At 43.2% G+C, this 15,299-nt stretch overlaps 1 protein-coding gene across 1 annotated transcript; it reads left to right on the top strand.

The window, feature by feature from the left end:
• Positions 1–950: 950 nt before the first annotated feature.
• Positions 951–5,859, top strand: LOC120247853 (melanoma-associated antigen B16-like). The gene is made up of 2 exons (XM_039255913.1): positions 951–1,020; positions 4,228–5,859. Exon 2 carries the CDS (start codon positions 4,294–4,296, stop codon positions 5,320–5,322), a length of 1,029 nt encoding a protein of 342 aa, XP_039111844.1. The 5' UTR covers positions 951–1,020; positions 4,228–4,293; the 3' UTR covers positions 5,323–5,859.
• The last annotated feature ends 9,440 nt before the right edge of the window (positions 5,860–15,299 follow it).

Raw genomic sequence — 15,299 nt, 5'->3', positions numbered from 1 at the left:
AGTCCAAGAGTAGAACTCCAAGAATGAACAGAAGAATGTGGAAACAACACAAATGGACATTAAGACATGAAGGGATAAAATATATATGATGGAATCTTATTCAGCCATAAAAAAGGAACATATCTTACCATTTGCAAAAATAAGGACGGACCCTGAGCAGATTATACTGAGTGTGATAAGTCAGAAAGACAAAAAATATATGACACCACTTATACATAGAATCTAAAAAAGTCAAACAAGTAAAAACAGAATAAAAAGATGCTCACCAAGGGACGGGGGAGGGGGTATGAAGACTGATATTGAATAAGGGTATAAAGTTACAACCAGGTATAAATAAGACACAAATCTAATGCAGAGTATAATGGAGATACCAAAGTAAAATTATTATTATGCAATTTAAATAGTAACACTGCAAGAGAAATCATAATCCAAAATGTAAATATACTAAAGTAGCGCAGAGTACGCATTTAATTTCCACAATGTGGTGTATTACAATTTATTAAAATAAAAACTATTTCTGAAAAGTTTTACAGTGGGGAGAGCAACACAACAAGAATAAAGGAAGGTCAAACATATGAGCCAGTGCCAATTTGCAGCTCTATGTCCTCCATACATGTGATTTCCTCACGACCCGATTAAGGCTCTAAAAACATGAGGACATTGGCATGAGAGGCATGATCCGGATTCAAGATAGAGACCGATCCCAGGGCTGGCAGAAGACAACAGAGAGACACCGGAGAGGGACCAGCAGCAACCCTCAGTGTGAAACAGCCCGGTGTGCAGAGCCCTGCCCCTGCTGTTGGCCCCTCCCCCCCACGCCACCCACGCTTCCCTACGCCGCCCCCCGCCGTCCTCCACGCACACTCCCCCCCTCCGCGCGTCACGAGCCCCACAAGCAAGCGTAACCGGATGTCCCACCCCAGGATTTCCTCCTCCACATCGTGGGGCTGTGCGGGCTTCCATCTTGGCGAGTGGGACCCCTCGGCCGCGGGAAGAGTCCCGGGCGCTCGTCGGCATCAAGTAAGGTTCCAAATGAGGACTGGGGGGACCTCCTGCCACAGAAATGAGGGGACCCTTTAGATGTGAGCCCCAGTGCAACCCAGGGAGGCGCCCGACCATTCTGTCAGGCTGACGTACCGTGCGCTTCCATTTTGGATGTGTTTGAGGTTTTGAAAGGCTTTCTGTGCCAGGGCGAAGAGGCCCCTGACCTGCTGCTAGTCCAGAAGAGGGTCCCGAGTGAGTGCTGAGGGGACCACTCGCCCCAGACAGGGGTGGGCTCGCCGAGCCTCAGCCAGTCTGTCAGCCCCGGGAGGCTTCGGGCAGGGCCGGTCGGAAGTGTGGCTGACTTCAGCCTCCAGGGTCTGAGGGAGGTGAGCGCTGAGTCCGAGGTCGTTGGTGTTACCTGGCAAAGGCAGGAGTCCCGGCGGGGACCCCGCGTGAGTTCTCAGGCTTCTACTCCTCCCGGGTAGCGGTTGTGGCACAGCGTCAAGCCCGTGTGGTCAGCTCTCGAAGCCGGTGGATGGGCTGGCTCCTCACTTCCTGTTTGGGTGTCTCACACCTGTGGGCCTTGACTGGAACGTGGAGCCACAGGTGATAGATGGCAGCGGGCACGACACTGAGCAGTATTCAGTTTGCCTCGCGCACGTGAGGATGGTGGGACGGACCACCTGATGGCGGAGGAGCTCCCCGGAGCCCTTCCCTGTTGGCAGCCCTGAGAGACTCAGGGAAGGGATGGTGGGCAGAGGCGGCTTTTCTGTTCCTCCCCTGGGGCTCAGGAAGTTCAAGGATTTGTTAAGTCAGCAGCGGTTCCAGGCCCTGGCAGATGTCCTGGAGCTGTATTTGAAGGGCAAAGTGGCCACAGAGGAGTGTCGTTGCACTGATCACGGGGAACCCTTGGGAGATTCTGAGCGGTGATAGGCAGACAAGACACCCAGACACTCCTCCGTGGTGTTCCCTGGAATGGGAGTCCTTTGATTGTGAATGGGTCAAAGTGAGTTTCCTGGAAGAGGTTTGAGGGGCCTGCCCACCGCAGAACATACTGGTCCCAGAGTGTCTAGCCCCTACTGTGAATCCTGCTAAGCCTGGCTATGGTGACTAGATGAGAGTTTTCATCCCTTCTCACTTGTCTAAGGGGGAGCAGGCCTTTGGGGGGCAGGAGTGGCATTAGGAATCAGACCCGTTGTGACTGGGGCCCAACCATGAGGCAAAGTAGAGACCTTGAGTGAGGGCTGAGAACCACCCATCCCAGAAGACTGGCACCTGTCGTAACCATACTTAGCTCTAGTGTCAGCCCTGGGAAGTTCTGGGCAGAGCTCTCATGCTGAGACATTCCCTCGTTTCCTGGGCAGTGAACTGAGGGTGATGAACGTACATCTGGGGAAGTGGTATCAGATCCCGGGCCCTACCAGTAGGCAAAGGAAGCACCCTAAGTGAGACTGACGGAGACTCCCACTTCAGAACAGACAGATATCTAAACAACTGTGTCCCTCTGTCACACCTGCACAATTGGATATGATATCCCGTAAATTCCTCCCAGGGCAAGAGTCTCGTACACTGTCAAGATTCAAGGTATAGATCGTCCTTGAGCAAACACTTGACCATCTACCTGAGTGGAGACGGGACCCCATGATATCTACCCTACCCCCGTAATTGTTTCCTGAAAAGGCCCAGACAGAATGGCCAGAATTCTTTGTTTGTTTGTTTACCTTTACGTTTCTTGGGTGTATTTTGAGAGAAAGAGAGCATGGGAGGGGCAGAGAGAGAGAGAGAGAGAGAGAGAGAGAGAGAATCTCAAGCAGGCTCCGCACTGCCAGCATGGAACCTGATGTGGGGCTTGAACCCACAAACCGTGAGATCGTGACCTGAGCCAAAATCAAGAGTTGGACGCTTAACTGGCCAAGCCACCCAGGCGCCCCTCTCAGAGATCTTAGCAGTATATCCTATACACTGTGGTCCTAGGGAGGTGGCAGTCTTGGTCTGCAGGGGGCAGGTTCCCATTAGCAGTGGATAGAGTGACCAGGCAATGCTGGAATTTGACTAGAAACAGTAGAGAGCAAGAGCAGTCTAGCCCAGAACATAGCATCCCCAAAGAGCCCCCGTACCTTTATCACATCAGGGTACTGGGCAAGTATCCCATAGTGAATTGTGTATTCTCTTCCTTCCTGGGCATTTCAGTCTGTGAGGTCCTTGGCCTACGTGCCCACGTTACACGAGGTCAGCAAAGGAAGGATTCCAGGGCTTGCCAATAGTCACAGCCAGAGCCCTCAATGAGGTCCAAAGGGCTTACGCACCCGCGAACAGATGGACCTCTAGAATGCCTAGCTCCCCGTATCGCTCTGGTACCAACCCAAGAAAGGTGGACACACAGCATCGTCCCTAAGCTCCTGTTGGGGTGGCTCAGCAAAATAAAGTCCTCTTGTGATACGGGTGATTAACGTCCCTTGGCAGACTGGTCCCGCCTGAGGCCCCACCAGTCACCAAGGCAAGTGTCCTTTGAGTGCATCCTGAAGAACTGCTGACCACGGTAGAATGGAGAACACATGTCTAGCCTTGCCCTGTTCAGTGCTGAGAGGCTATGGGCAGGGTTCTGTGGTAGTCGTGACCACTCATGACCTCTTCCCCAACATGAGGCAAAGCCTTTGGTGTCGGGGCCAGTGCTAGTTCAGGAAAGGGAGAGATCCCAGGATTTGCCTGGATTCAGAGTAAGGCAGCTGAGTGAGAACTGGGGGGACCACGGACACCAGTACACATAGCATCCACAGAATCGAGCTCCTGCTGTCAGCCCTGGGAAACCCCAGGTAGGCTTTCCGGAGGAGGTAGCTCCAAGGTTCCTCATGAGTTGTCTTAGGAGATGTGACTTTGGTCTTAGGGGCACCTCCTCCTATTAGCATGGGGAGGTGAGCCGGGCCCTATTGGTTGCCAAGGTAGTGAACTTGAGTGAGGACTGATGGGAGCCCCCTCAGAACAGAAATGGCTCTGTGGAGCCAACCACACCTGCCTAGTGTGATCCCTGAGGATTCTCGGCCTGGGTTTGCTAGTGCATCCTCAGGGGCATAAAGACTTGCTCCTTCAGGCCCTTCTGGGACACAGCAACCAGGAGTCAGGAAACCTCTGAGGCCCTGTGCCCTCTGGCAGTGTTGTCCGAAGTCCAGTGGAGACAGCTTTGGTCAGTGCTGCCCCAGTTGAGTTTAGCAGCTGAGGCCACTCACGTCTCCTCCTTCCTCTTAGGCGTTGATTCCACATTGCCCACCTTTTGGCCCACACTCCTGCCTACTGCCATCCACAAGAGACATCATGTCTCTGCCCCAGAAGATTCCACAACACTCACCTGATCAGTGCCTTCCGGCGGAGTGCAGTGTGACCCAGGGCCCTGAGGGGGCGCATGACTCCAAGGCTCTGGAGGAGCCCTGTCTCTCCTCCCATCCGCAAATGCCTGGCACTTCAAAGGAGGCCCCTGATGCTGGTAACGCGGAGAGTCCTCAGAGCTGCGGTCCATCTTCCATTGCCATCGCAACCAGCTCAACCAGTGAAGTGAAAGAGGGCTCCTTTAGCGAAGAAAAGGACAGGATCACCTCGTGGCTTGGGCCAGGCACCGAGAACGTGCCCACAGATGCTCTAAATAAGGCAGTGGATGTGCTGCAGGATCACATGCTGTTGAACTATCTACAGAAAGGGCTCATCACAAAGGAATATATGAAGAACCTCAACAAAGAGTTTGACGTGCAATTCCCTGAGATCTTCCAGAAAGCCTCTGATCGTATGGCGGTTGCCTTCGGCATCGAGGTGAAGGAAGTGGATCCCGTCAACCAGTGCTACGGCTTCAACCTCAAATTGGGCCTCACCTATGACGGGCTGATGCATGGTAAGGAGGGCATACCCAAGACGGGCCTCCTGATACTTGTCCTGGGTGTCATCTTCATGAATGGCAACGTTGCCACCGAGGAGGAACTCTGGAGAGCTATGAATGTCATGGGGTTATATGTTGGGAAGGAGCACAGCCTCCTTGGGGAGCCCAGGAAGCTCATCACCTACCATTTTGTGAAGGAAAAGTACCTGAAGTGCCGCCAGGTGGCCAACAGTGATCCCCCACAATATGAGTTCCGCTGGGGCTCAAGAGCCCACGCTGAAACCACCAAGATGAAAGTCCTAGAGTTTCTGACGAAGATCGAAGGGACTGACCCGACAACGTACCCATCTCAGTATGAGGACGCTTTGCGAGATGAAGAAGTGAGAGCCCGAGCCAGGAATTTGGCCCAGGATTTCTTTACTTGTATGCTCGAGGCACGTTCTCGTGCCAGGCCCAGTCCTCCCTCTAACCCCTAGAGAAGCCCGAGGCAGGCTCTTCGCTTTGTGTTGGAAAAGGTCAGTTAGTGTTCATAGAATGTAGGTTTGAGGTGGGGCTGCAAGGAAGACGGTATCTATACCTATGTGTTCTTATGTTATAGGGAGAAACTGAAAAACGTTTTTCTTGGAAAACTTTCTGATTTTTGCATCTGTATAGTATTCAAATATTGTCTCTTGGATGCACTTTTAATTAGCTTCAAACTCTCCACGTTTATAAATGATACCGGTCATATATTTAGTGCTATAAGGACTTTTAGTAGTTTCAGTTTTGTTTTGTAAGAGAAATTCTGAACCATCTATCTCATTTTGTCATCTGGAATAAGAACATGGCATTGCCCTAGGCATTTCCATGGAAATGTGAAAGAATTCTGCTCTAAGATAATTCAGTTCAATAGAAAAATAGAGAAGAACCTCTAAAAGATACTCCGATCTTGAGAGTCCTATCCTTTTCAGTTCCTGTTCTGTAAACTTAAGGGACGCACGCATGGCTATCCTAAGCTGTTTAAATAAACCTTAATAAATTAGAAGTCCTGTTCACTGGTTCCTTTATTCTCCAAACTTCTTGTGAACACCTCCTCCTTGGAAAGCACTGCACTGCTCCTGGGAAAGCTGGCATAGCGACCCAGTACCTGCCCACGGAACGTTCACATACGCGAGCGATAGTCCTTTAAGGACAATGGTGGCATCTTCTACTACCTACGGACAAGTAAAATGGAGGTGTGAGTAGAGGTGTGCGTAGTCGAGGGTCCATACGACAGTCGTCCACGTGTTAATGCAGTTAGGCATGGCAGTTTGGGGCTTTGGGAAACTTCAGGTGTTTCAGCAGGAATTAATTTTACATTAAGCCAGGTGGTGGGCCAGATGAGACTGGGAGTACCGTGAACTGAACACACACCGGAGACATCTCAGATGATGTGTCTCAGAGCTCAAACCCGAAATCGAGAGGGGCAAACTGCCGGTAGCTACTTTGGGGATCACAAGTAAGCCGGAGAGGAAATTGCCATCTGGAACAGGAATGGAAGGGTTTCTGTGTTCTCGTCCTGGCGCAGTGCATCACCGTGCACAAACCAGGAGTTTTATATCCATCACGTGTAAGGAGATCCTGGAAAATACAGATGACCCTCCACTGGCATTAGATACCCAGAAACCACCGGGCTGGCACTGTGCTGCCACTGAGGGGAGCCAGTGCCCACTTCCTCCATAAACAACCTTGACTTAGCGGTCCTCAGTGGGAGTTATCAACCAATCAACAAGGATGACATTTTGGAGGGGGTGAAATGAATGAGACAGTGGGCGTGGGGGGAGGGTGACCTGGGAGGTGCAGGTTAGCACAAATTTCTGCTCTAAATTTCTTGGCCCCAAATTCCCTGTCTCTGGTCGTAAGCATGCCCTATACCCCCCTTGGTACAACAAGGGCACCTTTCACGTGGGGAATTTGTGTCCTGCTTCAAGGGGGACAGAGGAGGGTTAGTATTTCTCAAGTACTCGTAATTCAAAGTCACCAATATGCCAAAGTGGCATCTTTGGGGACAACATATCCTGAATCCCTACAAGGTGTAGCAGGGAACAAGTGGAGGAGTTGGTCCTTGACACAAATTGTAGGAAATCTCAATGACATCCAGCTGGGGAAGGTATTCCTACACCCCAATTACATAACAACATTTGAGGGTAAAGTTTTACAAAGTTTCCTTGCTGAGGAACATTTTTGTCTGATCGTGTATACCCATGTCCTGTAGCACTTTGTGTTTTCTGAGGAGACCTAGATTGAGAAAACACATTATGTGCACGTGCGCACACAGTTGGGGGTGGTAGGGTTTGGCATCAACGTGATGATAGCAATAACTCTCATTCGCAGAAGTCCTAAGATCTGCCAGGCACTGTGCCATGGGTTTTGTATACTCCCTACACGTTCCAAGAGTCCTAGAAGACATGACTTAACAAACCAAATTCACAAGCGAAGATCCTCAGGCTCAAAGAGCTTGTGATTCTACTGAATTTCCCATGTCTAATATGGGCCAGAGAGGACATTAGACCTCCTCTCTTTTCTTTTCTTCTTTTCTTTTTTTTTAGACCTCCTCTCTGAATGCACCTAGAGATAAGAGATTTTCCCACCAAAGAAGACAGCTACAATCATGAGTATATTTATATAGAAATGCACTCACAAATTGTACTTTCAATTTCTCCTGAGAATTGAAAAGTATATTTCTATACAGCAGTTCCAGCACATATAAAAATCTTTAGTGATGGGGCACCTGGATGGCTCATAGGATAAAGCCTCCTACTTTGGCTCAGATCATGATGTCATGGTAAGCGTTTGAACCTTGCATTGGGCTCTCTGCTTTCAGTGCAGAGTCCACTTTGGATCCTCTGTCTCCCTCTCTCGCTGTCCCTCCCCTGCTTGCATGCATGCTCTCTCTCTCAAAAATAAAATACAACATTAAAAAAATCTTTAGTGATTAATTAACCCAGTTTAAGAGCACTTCCTTTATTATTTCCCTTTTATATCCTCCACTGAATCTATCTAATTGGATATATAAGCTGCTCCCCAAAGGAAAGTTCAGATCACATATTGCCACTTACAGTGCCAGTCGTCTAGTGCATGAAATGGATCTTGAGTGGTCCTGAAGGATGGAACTTTTAAAACTGCTGAACTTTGATCCTCCGTTTCCCCAAACCCGTCCATTTCATGGATGAAAATGCAAGGACAGTTACTTCATTGCAAGTGGTAATTCTAATTAAGTGAACATTTTCTTTTATTGTGTCTTTTCTTTTATTGTAGTAAGAACATTTAACATGAGATTCTACCCTCTTAACAGACATTGCAAGCACAGCACCATATTATTTTTAGGGAACACGTTGTACAGCAGATCTTTAGAACTTATTCATCTAGCATAAACGAAACTTTATACCTGCCGGATGTTGGATTTGTGCATTACCTTGAATGTAGTGATGGTATCACAGGTGTTTGCATATGTCAAAACTCATCAAATTATAAACACTATCTATGTACAGCTCTTTGTATATTAATTATACCTTAGTAAAGCTTTCTAAAATAACAAAGAAAAAAATGTTTTCATACTTCCAAACCTTTTACCTAGGGAGAGCACATATAGGTACTTACAGTGAATCAGGGCTTATTAAAAAAATATAAATCTAAAATCTGAAAAAAAATGTGTTCTTGGGGCCTAGAAGTAACTACACCTGTATCAGCATGGTAGCAGGAAGATAAAATAAACAGGTCTCCCCTTCTTGGGAAGGCATATAAGGACAGTTTCATAAATGGAGACAAAAAGCATGAGCGTCAGGATTGGATTCGGGTCACAGGTATGAGTGGCCTAGTTTCAAAAAAGAAAAATATAAACCGATAGGATATACACATCAGTTAAAATGTATTAAAATAGCCAAAACATTGCATTACTTTAAAAAGCCACTAATTGGCAATGTCATGAAATGTAGACACAGCAAACAATATGTTGAGATGAGTCACAAGACCTTAGCCTCAGTGTTAAAAGATAAATCAGAAGAGTTAAAATATAAATGAGGAATGTTCTAAAAATAACACTGACCTCAAAGTCTCAAAACCCCAAAAAAGCCTGTCAGATGTCAGAAAGAATATTGTAGACTATAAATAATGATTAAAGTGACTAAGACATCATCTCTGCCTTAAAGAAATATGTGATTATATAAAAGGACAATGACAAGTAGATAAACTACTGTATTGTTAGGTAAAAGACGACAAGGTTATTTAAGCAAAAGCCCAAGGGAGGAAGCGGCCTTTGAGATGGGCACTGAAGAAAGCTAGCATTTTGAGTCATCTCCATGCCCACCGTGGGGCTGGAACTTACAACCTCGAGGTCAGGAGTTGCATGCTCCACCAAATGAGCCAGGAACCCAGAATAACAGTGCTAGCATTTTGAAATGGTTGTATTTGCGGCAAAGGAAAAGGTCTCTTCTATCAAAAAGGGAACACAGTATAAGGCATAGAGATAATGTTTGTTCATGGAAGAAGTACCATTTGGCTCATGCGCAAGAAACAAGGAGACAAGAGGGTGATAGGACTAAGTTGTGGAGGGTTTGGATGCCCACACAGGGGACTTGGTTTCTGGAGAAGGGATAATAGGAGAAAAACAACAATTCAGGCAGATACACAGGAGTGTCTGGGGGAAGTAATTTTGCCAGCAAAGATAATAAGGGAGGAAAGATAATTATACTGATAAACAAGATAAATTATAAAGGGCATTGGATTTGAGAGAAAATTCAAAAAATGCAGAGTAATAACATCAGGGGCAATAAATAACCAGAATGTAAGTTGCAGTCAAAAAGAGGGCCAGCTTCAGAGAAAGGAGGTGCTCTTTCTCTCGGTGTATAAAATGCCTAGGGTCTCCTAGGAAAGCGCGGAGCTAGTGGAGGATGATTATTTATAGCAAAGAAGCTTTGCAATTGGTGTGAAGCAGGGATTCAAAGCCATAAAGCTTCATCAACTCTGTCACTGTCAATGTACAGGGCACTCTGCACTTCCATGAAATGAAGATCTGTTGTCTTAATGACATATAGTCAAGTTACCAGTTGAAAATAATCTAGGCCTGGCCTTGGAAACACAAATGGTGCAAGAGATGAGGAGAACTAAAATGTCACGTCATATGTAATTTTCTAATCCCAAACTTCAACCACAACAACCTACCCACACAATTTTCTAAATGTGTATCATTTGTGCACATTCTATATTCTAGCCATGCCATTTCCTCCTAGCAAGTATCTCATCTCTCCACTTCTGATCCAAATCTAATACATCCCTGAAGAACCCAAATAATTCCTGCCTCATCAAAAAGTCTTTGGGTGATAAATTTAGATTATATTGATCTCTTCATTTATCTTAATTCTACTCTTCTGAAAGTCTCCCAGTTTGTATATACTTCAAAGGCGGGGATTATTTTTATGTCATCAAATTCCCCCAAAAGAATAAAAGGCTCAAAAATAGTAAGCATAAACAGGGAACATTTTTGATAATTGCTCTTAGAGACTTGATGTGAAAGGCCAAGTAGAATTATAACAAGGAGGCCCAAATACAAGAATGTATGCTATTACTATAGAAATTGACACACATATACTTAATTAAACAAAAATGAAAAATTTTCATTTTACTACTAAAATAGAAAATGATAAGGGCGCCTGGATGGCTCAATCGGTTAAACGCACAACTTCCGCTTATGTCACAATCGCGGTTGATGGGTTCCAGTCCTGTGATGGGCTCTGTGCTGACAGCTCAGAGCCTGGAGCCTACTTCGGATTCTGTGCCTCCCTCTCTCTGCCACTCACCTGCTTGTACTCTGTCTCTTTCTAAAAAATAAATAAATATTAAAAATTTTTAAAATAGAGAAGAAAATGATAATACAACATCTATATGAATGCCATTGTGTTTTTAAAATTTATTCTTAGAGCATGAGTAATGCTAATAAAGTGCTCAACCTACACTCTCTTGGCTTATGAAACCCTGACCTCCTACTAGGACTATTTTCTAATTATGTGCATGTGGGTGTATACACTTCTACATATTTTAGAAATGCAGTAGATTTATATGGAGACATATTTTAGTTTTGACTCTGTAATAATATCCCATGAAAATTTTTTTCAATCTAGACATTAAAAATGTAAGAACAAAGCAATAATACAAAGGAGTAAAGTAACAAAGATTATTCATAAAATGGTTCTAGAACCCATGTTATAAAGGCACTTAATTGTATATGGCCATAAGAAATACAATCTCGTGAAGAACTTTCATTAATAACTTATCAATTATGGAGCATTGTTCAGGACTGTTCAGTCATGTACACACACTGAGAAAATGGGAATAAAAGTCACCATTGTACTTTTAGTAATAACATCTTTATTAATTTCATCCTGAATGCTCATATAACATGTTCTGGATCAGACACAGACTTTTCATTTAAAACACAATTTTACTTGAGGCACTTGAGTGGCTCAGTCAGTTGAGCATCTAACTTTGGCTCAGCTCACAATCTCACAGTTTGTGAGTTTGACACCCCCATGGGGCTCACTGTTGTCAGTGTAGAGCCTGCTTCAGATCCTCTGTTCCCTTTGCTCTCTTCCCCTCCCCCACTCATACACACATACACACACACTCTCTCTCTCTCAAAAATAAACAAACATTAAAAAAATTAAACACAAATTCACTTAAATGCAAATAATAACCATGTTCTTTGTCACACCCTGATTTTCACTCCTGGGGTGACCTGCTGAAAGCCAGTTCAAATGTTCTATACTTACAAACTTTGAAGTTATTATAATCAGTGAGGAATGGAGGAAAAAAATGGATTTTTTTTCCTGCTTATATACAGGAGCAAGAGGCAGCTACCTTTTCTCCCCCTCTTGAAATGATAGAGAAAAACCTTTGCTTTATGGAAATGGGATGGGGGAAAAAAACAAACAAACAAACAAACCCGAGTTCTCACTCTTAACCTTCAGAATATAAATACATCTTTCCCAGGGCCAGACAAGCCCTGATATTCCAGGACTCTAGAACCTAGAAATGTCTCCCAGGTCTCATTTTCTGTTGACATACAAATTCATACCTCTGGATTTAGCTAAATTTCTCTGGACTTCTAACTTCCCAAAGCTTGCCCTTATGCTAGGATCCCAAATGTAAGCAACGTTTTTTATGAATCTCCAAGTCTGGCAGAAACCCAACACTTTCTCTACACCTTACAGTATATAATATTAAAAGCCATTAGTACTCATGGGGTACGCAAACTTAAAGAACAATACAGTGTAGAAAATTTGGATGAAAACGATCTGTCTTCAAAGAAGACATGTAAATATTGAAATAAACTACGGCCAACACATCTGAGAGTCAAACTGGGACATAAAGAATCCTCCACACAAAGTGACAGTTGGGGAGCAAAGTGAGGTGGGCTCTAACGGTTTGATCGTGGTATATATGTGAAATACTATTTTCACAATGGCCAGTACACCTTTACCTCCACCAACGATGTTACTGTCCTCTCTGGAGAGAGAGTGAGAAACACAAACACAAACCTGAAACACAAACTTCGAAGGTAAGATTTTGAATTACTAAAATTCAGGTTTCATGGAGACATATCATACTGAAACGCAGGAAACTTCTTTTTTTAGCAATGATAATTAACTGAAATCTAACTTTTTGCCAAAGATACCTTTTCCCCTACACCTCTCCTGAGTACAGACAAAGATAAATACTGTATGATATCACTTATAGGTGGAATCTAAAAATAAAAAGTCAAACTCCTAGAAACAGAGAGCAGAATGGTGGTGGCAAGGGGCTGAGAGGTAGGTGAAATGGGAAGATGTTGATCAAAGGGAACAAACTTGCAGTTGTAAGATGAAGTTCTGCAGGTCTAATATACAGCATGGTGACCACAGTTCACAATACCATGTTATACACTTAAAAATTGCTAAGAGATTGGATCTTAAATGATCTCACCACACGCATACACAATTGTACTTATATGGTGATAGATGGGTTAACTAGCCTCATTATGGTAATCATTTCACAATACATACATGTATCAAATCATTATGCTGTACATTTCAAGCTTACACCATGTTATATATCAATTATATCTCAGCAAAGCTGGAAAAAAGAAAATAAAAGAAAAAGAAATCTAGGTTTCCATTCATCCACTCATCTATTTGAATACAAGCAGAGGAAAGGCCTATAATGCTGTTCACTCAATATTAAAAGTTGATGAATCATGCATGGTGAGATTTTTCACGTACTTTTTTTTATACTTTTCTGCCATCTTTAAATTGTAAATATTGAGTATGCATTATATTTTCCGAGTTATTCTTCCAATTTTTAAAATTACCCCCAAAATTTTGTTCCAAGTGAAACAGAAGAGTGGTTGCAACACCTTGCATAATTAGCTACTATATAGTGAAGACAATAATTTCTAGAGAAGATCAAGGAAAGAAGAAATCATTTTGGGCTGCCTTGATGGGTATATAATTTTACCAACATTAAAAAAATATTTAGGCCTATGTACATATGGAAGATTAATAAAAATAAATAATAAGTATATCACATTACAAGTATTAAAGTTATAACCCGTGTAATTTATTGTATACATAAATTATCTTAAAACGCAACCAGAAAATTACTATTTAATTTTATCTCTATTTCTATATTTGTACAAGTCAGTGTTTTGCAACCCTCACTGTGCATCATAATCATCTGGGCAGCTTTAAAAAACTATAGATGCTGAGGATACAACCTACCAATCTCAGTTGGTTTGAAATAGGTTCCAGGCATCTATAATTATTTAATTTCTCAAGATAATTTTTATATGTACCCAGGTTTGAAAAAACACTTCTGTGTTTCTCATTCTCTCTCCAGAGAGGACAGTAACATCATTGGTGGAGGAAGAGAGTTTGTGAGAACTCCAGAGGTCTAAGTTAAAGAAGTCTAATGTTAATATTACAAACAAGCAGTTACCCACATAAAAATCATGGGTTCTGGAGTTGAACTGCTTGAATTTAAACCCAGGTGTACATTTTATCAATTGTATGTTTCCAGGAAAGTCACTTAAGCTCTTTGTGCTTCATTTTCTCCATATGTTTAATAATAGTAGTGATAATATTTAATCATGTTGTTTGTTGTAAAGACTAAATGAAACGAATATATGTCACGTGCATAGTCCTTTCCTGGCATTCAACAAATGCTGGTTATTATATTATTAATCATGGGTTTGTCAAATATTTAATTAAAGTTAGAGCAATTATATTGTTAAACAACAAAAGTTTAACTGAGCAATTTAAAAGATTAAAATGGTATTATTGAGCAATTTGTGAAGCAAATCCCAACTAGCAAATAGAAATGAGCTCCATCAAGCTGTAGAAAAGGAAAGATTTTTAAGGGTGTCCAAGGTGGGGTACCTGGTGGCTCAATTGGCTAAGCGTCCGACTTCAGCTTAGGTCATGATCTAACAGTTCATGGGTTTTGAATCCTGCGCCGGGTTCTGTGCTAACAGCCAGCTCAGAGCCTGGAGCCTGCTTCAGATTCTGTGTCTCCCTCTCTTTCTGACCCTCCCCTGCTCACGCTGTCTCTCTCTCTCTCTCTCTCTCTCAGAAATAAATGAAACATTTTAAAAAATAAATAAAATAAAAGTATCCAAGGACCCCGGGTGTGGGGAGGAAATTATTAGTAAAGAATGCATTGTTTTAGGCAAGGTCGGTCTCCTAAGGGGAACGGAAGAGATCTATCCATAAATTTCCTAGTGCTGATACGATCAGGAAATTCCATTTTGACTGGTAAGGGGTATATTCCTGGTAGAGATGGTTGAAACGGTCAAGTTTAGGTATTAAGTCATGGTTTACTGATGTGGGGCTCATAACATAAGTGACTCCATTTTGAGCCTGTGGTTTTTCTTTTTACCAATATCGAAATACAGAATATAAGTGAAATCTCTGTGTCGTTTTGTCTTATCTAGACATGTTTTCCTTACATAATACTGTAGAATAGCTCTTATTCTTTTGTAAAGAGCCCTGAGTCTACTTCCCATCAAAGAAACAGTAACCCACATAAAAACCAAGGACCTTTGGGATTTGTCAAAGCATTCTGAGTTAAAGCTAAATATTGTGAGAATACCTGTAGGGTGCCTAATGCCTGGGATTGATGGAAGGAACCCACAACTTTGCAGACTAGAGTACCATATATAAAAAAACAAAACAAGTATATAAGAAGTTACCAAAAGATACATTTTCTACACAATAACTTATTATCCTGGTTTAAATCATTGTCATGATTTAAAAAGTGTCACTCTTCTTAGGAGCTTAATTATTTTGTAGAGAAGCACTATGACATTTAAATTCTATTATATGTACTTGCGTTGTTCAGAGTTTGATATTATGTTCTATTTTTATGCCTAATGGTTTTTAACCATTTTCACTTCATAATATATTTT

This window comes from Hyaena hyaena, unplaced genomic scaffold (genome assembly GCF_003009895.1).
Source record: "Hyaena hyaena isolate Hyena2069 unplaced genomic scaffold, ASM300989v1 scaffold_12, whole genome shotgun sequence".
Classification (NCBI taxonomy): Eukaryota; Metazoa; Chordata; class Mammalia; order Carnivora; family Hyaenidae; genus Hyaena; species Hyaena hyaena.
The sequence above is the reverse complement of the archived record's forward strand: the minus strand, read 5'-3'. Positions and strand labels throughout refer to the sequence as shown.

What these genes read in the sequence shown, in the direction of transcription:
- LOC120247853 (XM_039255913.1), top strand. Translation starts at nt 4,294, where the DNA reads ATGTCTCTGCCCCAGAAGATTCCACAACACTCACCTGATCAGTGCCTT.